General features: G+C 29.9%; 3 protein-coding genes across 3 annotated transcripts; 1 reads left to right on the top strand and 2 right to left on the bottom strand.

The window, feature by feature from the left end:
- Nucleotides 1–171: 171 nt before the first annotated feature.
- Nucleotides 172–3,966, top strand: LOC101496953 (26S proteasome regulatory subunit 6A homolog). Its single transcript, XM_004495651.3, has 10 exons — nt 172–413; nt 561–677; nt 905–1,012; nt 1,223–1,414; nt 1,520–1,711; nt 2,140–2,258; nt 2,436–2,523; nt 2,831–2,950; nt 3,033–3,173; nt 3,669–3,966. Exons 1-10 carry the CDS (start codon nt 297–299, stop codon nt 3,744–3,746), a joined length of 1,272 nt encoding a protein of 423 aa, XP_004495708.1. The 5' UTR covers nt 172–296; the 3' UTR covers nt 3,747–3,966.
- Nucleotides 3,967–7,561: 3,595 nt separating this feature from the next.
- On the bottom strand, nt 7,562–9,337 carry LOC101496634 (translationally-controlled tumor protein homolog). Its single transcript, XM_004495650.4, has 5 exons — nt 9,145–9,337; nt 8,479–8,552; nt 8,236–8,364; nt 7,987–8,144; nt 7,562–7,890 (listed from the first exon to the last, which is right to left on the bottom strand). Exons 1-5 carry the CDS (start codon nt 9,170–9,172, stop codon nt 7,773–7,775), a joined length of 507 nt encoding a protein of 168 aa, XP_004495707.1. The 5' UTR covers nt 9,173–9,337; the 3' UTR covers nt 7,562–7,772.
- A 4,694-nt stretch (nt 9,338–14,031) lies between these two features.
- On the bottom strand, nt 14,032–14,985 carry LOC101515002 (dehydration-responsive element-binding protein 1E-like). Its single transcript, XM_004495968.4, has one exon. It carries the CDS (start codon nt 14,938–14,940, stop codon nt 14,260–14,262), a length of 681 nt encoding a protein of 226 aa, XP_004496025.1. The 5' UTR covers nt 14,941–14,985; the 3' UTR covers nt 14,032–14,259.
- Between the last annotated feature and the right edge of the window lie 143 nt (nt 14,986–15,128).

Genomic DNA, 15,128 nt, shown 5'->3' on the forward strand with positions numbered 1-15,128 from the left:
GATGTTATATTGTATCAACATATTAGTATAAATATGTACTTTCCCTCATGTATAAAGGCTCGAATACAACTGGGCCCATGGGCTCTTTGCTCGGATCACAACTTATTTAACTTTCTTGTCCCTCACACAAACAAAATAACTTAATATTTACCATTTACCATCAAATATATTTAAAACACTTTGCCTTGCACAGTGCTTATTGGTTTCCACTTTACCTTTCCCTAATTTCGACTGTTCTTGAAATTGAACCTTTTTCGATTTAGGGTAGTAAGAAAGCGTTGCAAATTGTAATCGATATGGCTAGCGCAATGGTAGAAGATGCTAACTTCGAAGATGACCAGTTGGCTAATATGACCACCGACGACATCGTCAGAGCTTCTCGTCTTCTCGATAACGAGATTCGCATCCTCAAGGTTCCTTTCTCTCTCAGTTTTCTATTTTTATTTATTTTTTCTACTTGTATAATTTTATTGTGTTCTGCTCTATTGATCGTTAGGGTTTGCACCGTTTTGTTGCGTTTAACCGTTTCCGATTTTGTTGAATGTTTATTGTGGCTATAGGAAGAGTTGCAGAGGACGAATCTGGATTTGGAATCTTCTAAGGAGAAGATTAAAGAGAATCAGGAGAAAATTAAGCTTAACAAACAATTACCCTACCTTGTTGGTAATATTGTTGAGGTAGGTTACTGTTACTTGCTTTTCGTATCTGATCAGTAGCTTTATATGTTATTGATGCTGTTTACTGTTCTATGTCAGTTTAGAGTTTTATTAGGAAAAATCTTAGGTTTTTGTATTATGAATGAATCTTCTAGATTTGATGACATTGAATTTTGATGTTTATTCTTGACTGTTCCTATTTTTTTGCATTCTTTTCTGATTATGACATGGTCATGTTTTGTATTTAGATATTGGAAATGAATCCAGAAGATGAAGCTGAGGAAGATGGTGCCAATATCGATCTTGACTCACAAAGGAAGGGAAAATGTGTTGTGCTAAAAACATCTACTCGACAGGTGACATAGACTGTTTCATGACGTTTGGAGCAGTTACAGATGTTTTCATATTTCAATACCTGTTGTTCCTTTTCGATTTTATGATTGTTTTTCCCTTAGTTTTTAGGGGCCTTAGTTAACAATTATTTTTTCATAGTTAGGTATTTAAGGAAAGCTCTTTGTGTAGCTTGTGTGAAGCATAGAATCAATAATGTTTTCTTTTGACTGCAGACAATCTTCCTTCCAGTTGTTGGACTGGTTGACCCTGACAAACTTAAACCCGGTGATCTGGTTGGTGTAAACAAAGATAGTTACTTAATCCTGGATACTTTGCCTTCTGAGTATGATTCTAGAGTTAAGGCAATGGAAGTTGATGAAAAACCAACAGAGGACTACAATGACATTGGTGGATTAGAGAAGCAGGTAAGATTTTGTCATAATTCATTGAAGCTCCTGTATTTTTTTATTTGGATTTGCGGTCCCTAAGATAATGGATCTTCTAATCAATAACTCTGTTTTTGTCAACAGATCCAGGAATTAGTTGAAGCCATTGTTTTGCCAATGACCCACAAGGAACGGTTCCAGAAGTTAGGAATTCGTCCTCCCAAAGGAGTGCTCTTATATGGACCACCAGGGACTGGGAAAACTTTAATGGCCCGTGCCTGTGCAGCACAGACAAATGCCACTTTTCTAAAATTAGCAGGTCCTCAGCTGGTTCAGGTATGACCATCTAATTCTGTTTTTTCTGTTATCCATTATATATTTCTAAGAATGGTGAATGATTCTATTTTACTTGGTTGAATCACTTTTTCCCTGTAGTTTTCTAATACTATTGAATAGTGGCACAATAGGGCCTGATGTTTTGTTATCTTGAGCTGAGTATTTTATTTGGTGCATGTCAATGACCCCTGTTGATTGTACAAGGATTTTTTTGGTTATATATTCCTTATTAATTCTCTGAATACAAACCTGCTTGGTTATTACTTAATAGTATCTGACTCTGATATTTTACTATCTATCCAACACATCTAAATAGTCAGACATGTTCCCTCTACTTCGTTTTTACTTTCCTTTGTTTATGTATAAATTGTATTCACTATTTTAGAATTGGGATTATTATTTGATGATTTAACCAGTAATTTGTACAGATGTTCATAGGAGATGGAGCAAAACTTGTTCGTGATGCATTTCAACTTGCAAAAGAGAAGTCGCCATGCATTATATTTATAGATGAAATTGATGCAATCGGTACAAAGCGTTTTGATAGGTATTACTTATTAGCAAACAGGATTTTATATCAGCTTCCCAATTTCCCTCTTTTTTTTTTCTTTCCATTTTGTGGTGGTAGGAGTGTTTATTGGTTCAATTCAAGTAGACATTTCAGATTGTGAAAAAAAGTATTGAATATCAGCAACCTTATGATTTATATTGTGGCTGATTGCAGTGAAGTGAGTGGGGATAGGGAGGTACAAAGAACAATGTTGGAGTTGCTCAATCAGCTTGATGGTTTTAGTAGTGATGACCGAATTAAGGTTTGTCACTTTGTCTTGAATAATTTTTGTCTGGATGGTTATAATTCATAATGATGTGATAAAGGTAAGTTTCTAAGATTATTACTGTCTTTGGGTTAATCACAATAGTTCATGTGTTTTCAAATGTTGTGTTTTGGGCCTCCTAAAAAATTGTCTTCTATTTTACAACCTGTTTTTTAAGAGCTTGAGTAGTGATTAACTAGATTTAAAAATTAAAAGGTGGAACCAAATTTATTGGTTTTTTGTACATTTAGGATATCATACAAGTGATTAAAGTACCAATTTCATTTATTATTGCAAATTGCAGGTGATAGCAGCAACAAACCGTGCAGATATTCTTGATCCTGCCCTCATGCGTTCTGGTCGATTGGACCGCAAGATTGAGTTTCCTCACCCAACTGAAGAAGCAAGAGCTCGAATTCTGCAGGTTTGATACCTTTAAACTTCATCTGCTTGTTTTTTTCTTTCAGAATAGAATATTTGACAACTGTTCCACCTTGATATTTCAGATTCATTCAAGGAAGATGAATGTTCACCCAGATGTCAACTTTGAAGAACTAGCTCGGTCCACAGATGATTTTAATGGAGCACAACTGAAGGCGGTCTGTGTTGAGGCTGGCATGTTGGCTCTACGTCGTGATGCCACTGAGGTTTGTTTTCTTGCATATTTGGAACAACTAATTTAATCAACCTAACAAGATATTTGGAACAGCTAATTTAATCAACCTAACAAGATATTAGGTCAAGATTTCTGTTTGGAGCTTGTCTGACGTTTATTAAGAAATTATGGTCTTCATTTCTTCCAAGCACGACAAATCCCATGAAGTATACTATCAAAGCATAGCTTTAGGCTTTTAGCTGACCCTTCATAGTGGTTTGAGCAATTAAGATTTGAGTTTAATAATTATTTAGACAATTTATCATATTTAATCATTTAGCTTTCTCATAATATTACTTTAAGCATGTTTACACTGATAAATTGACATGATATGTTTACAATGCTAGTGTATAGTTATCAAACCTTTGTTGCCATTTTTCCAGTTCAATTCAGTTCCAAAGATGAAGACCAACTTATAATTTGCTTCATACATATTTACCTGTTGATGCGGGAATATCATTTGTATCTTTTTTTCTTTCAAATGTAGGTGAACCACGAGGACTTCAATGAAGGTATAATTCAAGTCCAAGCAAAGAAGAAAGCAAGCCTGAACTATTATGCATAAGCTAGATTCGCGAAAAAGAGATTTTTCGGCAAAAAAAATGTGACATCTCAGGCTAAGGGAAAATCCCAATTTGATATTCGACTTTTGTTTACTTTTCTTGTGCTATTTTACTCTAATCACATGATTTATTATACCTTGCCAAGATCGTCGTCATCATCTTTTATAAAACATAATGTAATCAATTTCGAAGAAGTAATAGAAACTTGATCCGCCTGCTATATTTAATTAGTGTAATCAGGTCTTTGACCAGTTGAATTGGGATCGATCGTGTAAAAAATGGCATAGAAACCAATAAGATCAAGAATTGGTTTGAACCAGTTATTTTTTTCTTCCATTTTTTAAGTAATCTTGTGTTAAATCTTGGAATATATTTAGCCAATGTAGAAGTCGAAGAAGTTATATTCTTAAATATTGGTTTAATCTGCCTTTAAAGTATAAAGTTAATAAATTAAATTAAGAATTGATATTGTTACTAGTTATGATGAATGAGTAATGCATGTATATAATATCAATAATTAAATTGATTAACAATAAATTGGCATTGTGGTATGGATGTTTGTTCGAGATATTATAATAAAGTATTATGATCCCTAAACTCTTAAATCTATGATATTCTTGTAACATATATTTAAGACCTGTGAGCTTGTGGCCTATAGCTTATCAAATTCAACTTTATTTTTTTAATGAAATATTGCGTTGAACTTAAAACTCCATATAATTGAATCAAAATGGCTATTTTTTATATAAAAAATGTTTAAACAAGTCGACAGTTGCACTTGTTAATTAACATAGAATCTTTCTTTAATTAAATCAATAAGCATCTGCTATAAAAAACTCAATAACATATCAACAAAATATAAAATAATATTAGTGGTACACATTATATATTTAAACAGTACTCACCTCTTAACATATTTTTACCCACCAATTAACATATTTTAAGCATACGTTTGGTAAAGTGATCTGAAGATGCAAAAACACATTGATTTTTTTATGCTACTAGTTGTAACCTCGCACTAGATGTAGGGTTTTGCTGTGATTTTCAAAGTTTCCAAACACACTACAAATAGTTTTAATACTTAGCATATTCAATTGAAAAGGCATTGTCACCACCCGAAATTTAAATGTCGTGACCGGCGCACAAGCTATACTCCTAGTCTGGCAAGCCTATCCAATAACTTAACAATTAAACAATTAAACCGTTCTCTAACCGTATCAAAAATATATATATATACTTTTTACTCGAAATTTCGACAGAGTATTCTCTGTAAATTCAACATTTTCAAATTTATAGAATCCCTGTTAAATTTTCAATTCAGTCACAATTCAAAGAACATAATCTAATTGTTTAATACACTTCAAAATAAAACTTCTAGACTCCAAAATAGCTGCACATTACATTAGACTCGACATATTTTACAAAAAATGGTCCTCGATCAAAGAGGCCTACCAAAAAGAAATAGAGTCGAGACTTGAGTCTACTAACAGCTTGCTACTCAGCTGCCTGCGAATCTGAAAAAAATAAACAACATGAAAGGGTAAGTCACAAAGACTTAGTGAGGAGACAACAACCACCATCAATTAGAAGGGAAACACAAAAGGCACGAATCGAAATCAAAATGAACAACCTTAAAATCATCATCAACAAAAAACAAGTAAAAATACAAATTTTTGAGAATCAAGAGGTGGCTTCATCTCATTGATAGCTCTTTCCTCCTAAGGGTGGCTTTTCCCTTAGGGGTGGCTCCATCTAACGGATAGCCCTTTCCTCTCAATCTTGTAACGCATCATCACGTATCAATTAGGGAGCTTACATCGCGTTGATAGCCTTCTCCTCCTACGGATGACATTTCTCATAGGGGCGGCTCCATCTAACAGGTAACTCTCCCTAATCAAAACGAGGTAACTAGGTGCACCTAACGCAGTTAACGATTTAATAATTATAACGATTTTTCAAAACACGTATTTAAAATAATTTCGTCGTAATTCATGAAAAACATACTCAATGCATAACAATTCAAGATTTAAATACTTTAACTCAAGATTTATATAACAACGACGTTAAATTAAATAATTGAAGAAATCGAGATAAAATTCAAAAGTTGTGTTCCCCAAATTTTTCAATAAATACTTTAATATAGAAAACAAGTAAAATAATAAAAATAATAGCATTATATAAAATTATATGACGATGATCGTCGTCAACACACTGTTATAGAGAATCGTCTAAGTTTGATCTTCAACAACTCTCAGAGTAGCCGGCATGATCTCAGTTGACAAATCTGAGTATCAAAAATATTTCCAGGACTTTAGAAAAATTTATTCTAAAGTTTAGCTAACTTTAGGAAACCATCAAAATCATTTAAATATACTATAAGCACAAAAATAAGATTTTTACTGAAAACTACATTTTTCTATGAATTCATATTAGGATTAGAGCTGTGCATTTATCTCAGTGAGTCTCAATAAACAACTATCAAGAGATGGGTACTCTTTTCCTTCTTTAGAACACAAACCATAACCCAAAAATCCCAACAAAAAGAATTTGTAGGAGTTTGAGAAATTAAGCTTGTGAGGATGTTAAATCCCTTTTAAGGGTTGAGGGTTTGAGTAATAGAGTGAGAAGAAGCAAAGAGAAGGGAAGGAAAAGAAAGAAAGAAAAGGGAAAAAAAACAACAAGAAATGGGGGAGGAAGAGTAGCCGAGAGGGAGAGAAGAAGAAGGAGGAAAAATGGAATGGAAAGAAAGTGGGGGAAAATTGGTTTTATTATTATTATTATTATAATTATTATAATTATTATATTTAAAAATAAAGGCACGGACGTGTCAGGCATTGAAAAAAAAATATTTGTATTACTGTAGTAAGTAAATAGATTTAATAAAAAAAATATTTGTATTACTGTAGTAAGTAAATAGATTTAATATGATCTATCTCATTCCTATTCAATTTAGTACACAAGATATATACGTGAGATTTGATATGTTTATGAATGTATTTCACGACAAACTATTATTTTATTAACAACATTTAAAAAGTTTATTACTAATTTAATATATTGTTTTAAAAGAGAGTAATAATTAAAATGAAAAAAGTCTTTAATATAAAAAAAATTATAATTATTTTTTTTAACACAAAAAAATAATATGATTCAACCCTAAATCTATTTAAACGTAGTCGATAATAACAAAACCCGAGGATTGATGTGTATTCGAATGATAAGAGATCATAATCGACATTAATACTTAGTTGTAATTATAGATACTTCTAAAGAACTTAATCATACAACAATATAATGATACAGAAGGAAATGCAAAAGGAATCCAAATTTTTTTGTACAATAACACGAGAATTGAGGCTGATAAGTTTCACTCAAACAATTTTAGATAACTTATTTATGAATTGAATAGGAATGAATAGGCTTGTTAAAACATCTGTTTTCACGATGCCACTACATGTACTACCAAAACTTCAATTAACTACTAGCTTCACTCTCACTACGTGAGAAGCTTCTTTTCAAAACACAAATTTAATATCACGGTAAGTGAATCTGATTTTGTAAATTTTTTGTAAAAATTACGTAATAATTTCTATAAAATTACATTGACTCATCTTAATTCTTAAAAATACAACGTGATGTATTAAATATTCACTGATATGTAAAACTTATAGTGCATTCCCTTAAGAAGTAGAAAAGCATATACTTTGGTAATAATTTTCATTGAATTGATATAAAAAAAAGTGATTTGAAGGCGCACATAGTAACATAAGAAATTAAAATCATGAATAATTGAGTCGGCAAAAAGAACACAAACACATGGACTAAAACCATCTAATAAATTTATTATAATGATAATAACATGTTGCTGCTCTCATAAGGATATAAGAATGTAACTATTAAAACAACCTCCTAAACTCATAAAAACTGGATTAAATTGTATCAAAAGCAAAAACCCAAAATCACTTTAGGACTAAAATTAATAACATAAACTTTCTCAGCCAAACGGGATTAACTAAATGGTCATGTGCTCAACACTTGATTTCCTTCAAGCCATGTGCAAAGTAAATAAAAGTTGGATCAGTGGCACCATCCTTGTAGTAAGCAAACACAAGGCTTCCATCATCATGCATGCTCTCACCCACAAAACTGCCATATTAATTAATTACTCAATCAGTACATTAATTATGCAAAGTAACAAAATAATAAAGGATCCACACAAAAAGATAATAATGAAACACATACAATTGAAGGTCACTTAGTTTTGGGAGGAGGAACTTAGTTGCTGCTTCAATGTGCTTCTTAAACAACTCTTGCTTTTCTTGGTCTAATTTAGGTGTCAACAACTTAATATATCTCTTCATGTAAGTAACAAATTGCTTCTTATCAAAAGAAGGTTGTTCCTAAAATAATGAAAAAAAATTATTTATAATTCAGAAAAAAAGTTTACAACAATGTTAACAAGAAATTAAAGAAGAAATCAATCTTATTTACCTGAAGTCTGAAAGTGTCAACAATATCAACCACTTTAACGGCTTGATCATCAACACCCTCATCCTCGTCCCCACCCTCAGCAGAGGGATTAGCACCGATGTCTACATCCACAGCTCCTTGAACCACCCACTGAAAACAAAAATCACAAATACACAATAAATTTGAGGCTAATATATGGTTGAGCATAAAAAATAAAGCATTTAAAGAAATAAAAGTTTAGAATTATAGAAATTTATTGCTGACCTTTCCTTCCACTTCCCACAACATTCCATTCTCAATTTCCTTGTAGGGGAATGAGTCAGAGAGAAGCTCATCACCTATAAATTCATTACAAAGTTCGTAAGTACAAGTATTTGAAGATTTTTTTTTTCTTATTCTTATTTTGGTGAAATTGTGAACATTATTTTACTTAATCCTTCAACAACTAAAATCAATAATCTTAAGTATTATAAATTTCTCTTTTGTCACAAACCCAAAAACTATTAGAATTTTTTTTGGATAATAATGGAATTTCCTTGGCACCTAAAATCTAAGTTTAAAAACACAGAACACAAATAGAAAACTTTTAATTTGTTTGAAAACCTTCAAACTTCTCTGTTTTTTGGGACAAAAACTCCACTATTATACTTCAAACTCTAAAACTTGAAAAATATATTCTTTTAGAAAAGATTAATATAAACACTAAAGAAGAAAAAAAAAACTAAAACCAGAGTGAGCCCTATGAAATACATGGGCATAGAAACATAACACAAAATTCATTCACTACATTTAGGGATCAAGTATTTAGTAATTAATAATAATAATAATAACAACAATAAAATCATATGAAAAGAAAACAAAGGAGAAAAGAAAAAGAAACCCAATTGGGTTATAAAGTAAAACAAAAAGTCTGAAAGATGAAAGTTTTACCGGTAAGCAGATCTTGATAGACAAGCATGATTACAGTTGTTGTTGTTTTGTTCTTTGTATGTGAAGAACGAAAAATAATTATAGGAAGAAGAGAAAGCTAATTAAGAAGAGAAAGCTAATTAAGAAGAGAAAGAGTTAGCGAGAATGAGTGAGATTCGGATGAAGAGTGGTGGTGAGCTTTTATAGAAGAATTAAAGAGTTTATGGGATGGTAGGATTCTCCATATATTTAATTAGATTGCTAACAAAATAGTTCCTGATTTTTTTCAAAAATATATCTTATACTAAATTTACGCTTTGTTTGTTACATGTCATTGTTTTCTCTCAAATATTCTTTTTTTTTTAATGAAATATATAGGATTCGTTCTTTCTTTTTTGCGGAAAAAATATATATAGGATCTGTTGGTGATTGAGTGAAAGTTAATGCATTATTAATCCTTATCTAAATCTAAGGAATATCTTACTGATTTTTATTTTAAAAATATATTATTGATTTTAATTTTTTTGACAAAGATCTTATTGATATTAGATCTACTGATTAGATATTTTTTTCTTCATAATAAGACGGCTGAGTCTAATTCATATTACAAACATATATTTTTGGATGAATATTTTAAAAATAGTTTTAATATTATAAAAAAAAAATTAAAATGAATATAAAACTTAATTTTGATTAGTTTTATTTTAATATTTTTATATTTTAAAAATTCATATTTAATTTATTTTAAAATGAAAAATTCTAACATTTTATTGAAGATTTTTTTTTTTTTAAATTCTAACATTTTATTTACAAAGACTAAATTAAGTTTTGTAATTTTTATCATATACTAAAATGAATCTTCACATTTAAAAAATGAGGTGGTACTTTTGTGATATTTATATGTTAACCTTTTTAAATAAATACATTTTTCTTTAGAATAGATGAATTATCTCACTACGTAAAATAAAACAGAAAAGGTAAATACTATAGGAATTGAGAGAGATTTTTGCATATCTATATGGTTTGATGCAAGTAGTTAACATGGTCTATTATGAGAACCGTAGAAGCCTCGTGTATTAATGGTGTGCTGGATTTGGATTCTCTTCACTCTCTCCACATGCTTTATGCATCCTTTGACCCTCTAGCAGGATACAACAACAAATTAGTGTATAGAGAGTGTATTATCAAATTTTGAACATTTCAATTCAAATTTCTTATGATATTTTTTTTCTCTCTTATTTTATTTTAATTTTTTAGATTGTGAATTAGAAGTTTATATTATATAAAGTAATAAAGTATACGTGTAAAATTTTATATAAATCTAAATTAATTTAATGTATTATTAAGATTTATTAAAATTAACGTTTTATATATTTTTATTGAACACCATTATTATTTAAGAGTCTCATAAAATATCAAATAATATTAGATTTTTGTAAAATTTTACATCTATGATCTATAATTTTATATGATATAATTTTTTAATCTAATAGATTTTTCTTTTTGTTGAAATTAATGTAAAATTAAAAGAATTAAAGAAGATTGAGAGAGATTGAAAAAGATTTAGATGGAGAGGATTCAAACTAGTGTAAAATTCACTTTACTCGCATTATATCGAAATAAAACTATTAACGGTTATTAATAGATTCAATTTAGAAAAAAAAACAATTAACAACAATAAAATTTTACTATTTCAAATATGTAAATAAAGTTTATTAAAATTTTCTATTTTAATATCAAATATTTACTTACATTAAATATTTTAAAATTTAGTTAAGAATATATTAGAAATAATAATATTGAAAAATAATAAATAATAACATGAAATGATAATAATAATAATAATTAAAATTTGATTATTTTTTTAATCATAATAATGATTAGATATGGGAATGTATGCTCCTAATAGACTAACCGATGATTAAAATTTGGGAATGTATGCGGCATGGAATATTCTTCCCTAGCTATGGGAATATATTCTCTTTCTACTTTTAATTGATTGAATGGTATGATATTTTTTTTCAAAGGAGATGATATGATGTGTTGTGAGTTTGCAAAGTAGGATAAAAATACATCACAAAGGCGTGTGTTTGTTGTAAGTCTAGCACAATTGACAAAATAATTGATTTTACTAGATTTAATATTTTTTGTGGTTATTTAAGTTTATACTCGCAATTTTTATATTTTTATTTTGGCTAACGTGGTCCCTTAACTTAATTTCAGGTAACGTTTTAGTCATTTATCTTTTTTTTTTCCCGACTTGGTCCTTTATTTTAATTTTATGTGACAATTTGATATTTTATGTTTTAAAATTTCAACAATGATATCTTTTTTTATACAAAAATTCAAAAAAAAAAAATCAATCAAAACTCATAAAATTAATTATATTCTTCAATATAATACAAATTTCATCAAATTTGTAACGCAAATCTTCAAAAATTATGTCTTTAATGTCAATGCCAATAAAAATATGTCTTAAATATCAATGTTAATTCAAATTGTTATATTATATAAATTAATATAACAATATATTTATTAAAATAATAATTTGTATAATAATTTGTATTTGTGCGACGCACGAGTTATATACTAGGGATTAGATATGGGAATGTATGCTCCTAATAGACTAACAGATGATTAAAATTTGGGAATGTATGCGGCATGGAATATTCTTCCCTAGCTATGGGAATATATTCTCTTTCTACTTTTAATTGGTTGAATGATATGATATTTTTTTTTCAAATGAAATGATATGATGTGTTGTGAGTTTGCAAAGTAGGATAAAAATACATCACAAAGGCGTGTGTTTGTTGTAAGTCTAGCACAATTGACAAAATAATTGATTTTACTAGATTTAATATTTTTTGTGGTTATTTAAGTTTATACTCGCAATTTTTATATTTTTATTTTGGCTAACGTGGTCCCTTAACTTAATTTCAGGTAACGTTTTAGTCATTTATCTTTTTTTTTTCCCGACTTGGTCCTTTATTTTAATTTTATGTGACAATTTGATATTTTATGTTTTAAAATTTCAACAATGATATCTTTTTTTATACAAAAATTCAAAAAAAAAAAATCAATCAAAACTCATAAAATTAATTATATTCTTCAATATAATACAAATTTCATCAAATTTGTAACGCAAATCTTCAAATAAACTCATATTTTCATACTTTATTTGATATTTTTAGGAATAAAGGACTAAATCGGGAAAAAAGAAAGATAAATGACTAAAACGTTGCCTGAAATTAGCCTTTTATTTTTCATGTGTAAGTTTTTAGGTGTTATTTATCGATCGACTTATAATATGAGTTCAATCTTGTGACAATTTCAATACTGTGACTATACGACCACTTGTGATTGAGTTTATGTTTTAGATTTTTCTGTTTGTAAATTGAGTACTGTATATATCATCTCAATTTTCTAAAAAAGAATGTTTATATTATTAATTATATATATCATGATATTATATATAGTAACCAACCTCTCTATTTCTTTTGAGCAAAATAATGAATAATTTTTTAAAATTATTTATAGTAACAAACCTCTCTATTTCACTCCCAAAAACTTTTGTTCTTCAATATACTGCCAATAACTACTCAACTTTTTCTTTTGGTTTTAACCCTCTGGTTAGGGACCTAGCAATACGGCGGAAGATTGATAAAGAATTGTTCCAATCAAGATTCGAACTCAGGTTCTCTTGAACAATTTGTCTTTAGCTAAAGGTCGTTAACCATCGCTTAGTTAATACAATAACTACTCAACTACAAACAAGGAGAACTTTTACAAAGCAAATTACAAGCATCTACTGAACTCTATTTTAAGGGCATTCAATAATGCTACATAAATTTACAGAGTACCAAAAAAAAAAAACTTCTCAGAGGAAGCAAAGATTACCGAAATAAAATTGAATAAAAATTCGAATTAAACTGAAGCTCAAAACGACGAAGGAAATTATGTTAATAGTGATACTTACGGGCGTTTCGTTAGTATCAATATGATTGAGTTCGGAAACAGCCAAACGCTTTGAACCTCTCATAATCGATTCTTGGAAAAATAAAGTTTTTGAATTTGTGTCAATTACTAGATTCACATACGCAAAAGCTGCCAATCGATAATCAGAAGAAAACTGTAAAAAAAATGAACGTAAAAGGACCCTTTTTCGAAAGAACAAGAATAAAGGGCACTTTACAAATATCATTAAAATATATAAATATAAAAGGGTAAGTATTTTGAAATAATTAGATCCGTTGGATCGGGTGGGGAATATACTTTCAATTGGGACCGTTGGATGAAGTCGCGATTAGGTTTACCTGCGCACTGGATAGTTCACATGGAGAACGTGCTTTATGATTATATGTCCATGCTAATGAAATGAGGGCCCCATGTACTGTCTAAGCCCAATATGTAATTTATTATAGTCAGGGGAAGTGATACTTACACCCCCGCCATTATGCTGATCACGACCTCCCCTTCTTATATTTTTCTAAGTTTGACTTGTTAAATACTAGGTCAAGTTCGTGTTTTTTTTTTATTATTTTTTATAAAGATCAAGTTCACTTCTTAAATCAAATAAACAAACTCAAATTTAATGCCTCTATACATATATACTCAATTAAGTATTTTTAAAGAGTCAAACTCAAATTCAAATTTCTAAACTTTTAAATATATATGATAAACTAGTACTAATTATAGAATACAAGTGTTGCAACTACAAACATAGCAAGAGTCTAACATAATATGTTTCATGATTTCATCAACATATAAGTTAATTGCAATTATTTGCAGGAAACATTAATTTACTCAACGAATATTACAAGTGAAATTTAAAAAATCTATAAAAAAAGTTTACGAACATGGACATGTATCCACCAAATTAATATTCATACAAGGAAAAAGAGTTACCAATAAAAAATTACGACATATATATTTATTTTATTTCAATTGAATCCTAAAATACAACAATTTCTAAGTAATTACTACTATCCATTGAAGAACAATGTTGACATCAAATTTGTTTCTAAAAAAAAAAAACAAATCTAAATGCAAATACTTGATCTAAGAGTAAATTAATAAAAAATTCCAAAACCTCGCAGTATCAAACTCAGCTGAAGAGTGGTGTAGCATGCATGCGAGTCAAGTAGAGAAGTTCCACAACGAAACTTGAGTGTCATACATATCAATATTATAATCATCACGCCAGTTACCACCATAATAATCTGTCATAGAAGGAGGAGGAGAACGTAATGGCTCATTCGCAATACTCAAAATCAAATCATTCATTTCTTCATCATATTCTGACGTCACCACCGGAACAACTTGTTCTTCCCCAACACTCTGTTGTTCACATTGTTTGTCTTCAACCACAAACAACTGAGCAGCTTCCATCGCCGCTCTTCTTATCTCCACCGCGTCAGTAGTTTCCGGCAACCTCAACCGCCATGCTGAGTCAGCAAAATTAAGACAAGCTGATTTCCCACGAAGAGTGAGTGCAGCAACATCATGTGCACGTGCAGCCATTTCAGGTGTTGGATATGTTCCAAGCCAAATCCTTGATTTGTTATTATTAGGAACACGCATCTCACAAACCCATTTGTTATTGTCCCTTGCTCTTACTCCTCTGTAAATAGGATGTCTTGTCTCCTTGAACACTCTTCTCCCTGCTCGTTTCTTTGGTCGTGTTGATGCTAATATAACTTCTTCATTACTACTTGTACGGTTTGTAGAATAACTTGTTTCGGAAGAAGAAGAAGATGATGATATATTTAAGTGTTGTTGAGTGGCATAGTTCAGTGATGACATGAAAATATCATCCATTTAAAAAATTATAAGTTGGTTACTTAGTTGAGGAAGTAAAGTGAAGTGAGTGAGTGTTTTTGGACTTCGTAATCTTATATAACATATTGAGGTGGGGTGTAGGATGAACCACGTATCTGACGCGTACACGCGGCGACAGCAGGATGATATTTAGTTGGGCGCAAGTGTGGAGGAAGCCCACGGGCCAC

Source organism: Cicer arietinum, chromosome 4 (genome assembly GCF_000331145.2).
Source record: "Cicer arietinum cultivar CDC Frontier isolate Library 1 chromosome 4, Cicar.CDCFrontier_v2.0, whole genome shotgun sequence".
Lineage (NCBI taxonomy): Eukaryota > Viridiplantae > Streptophyta > Magnoliopsida > Fabales > Fabaceae > Cicer > Cicer arietinum.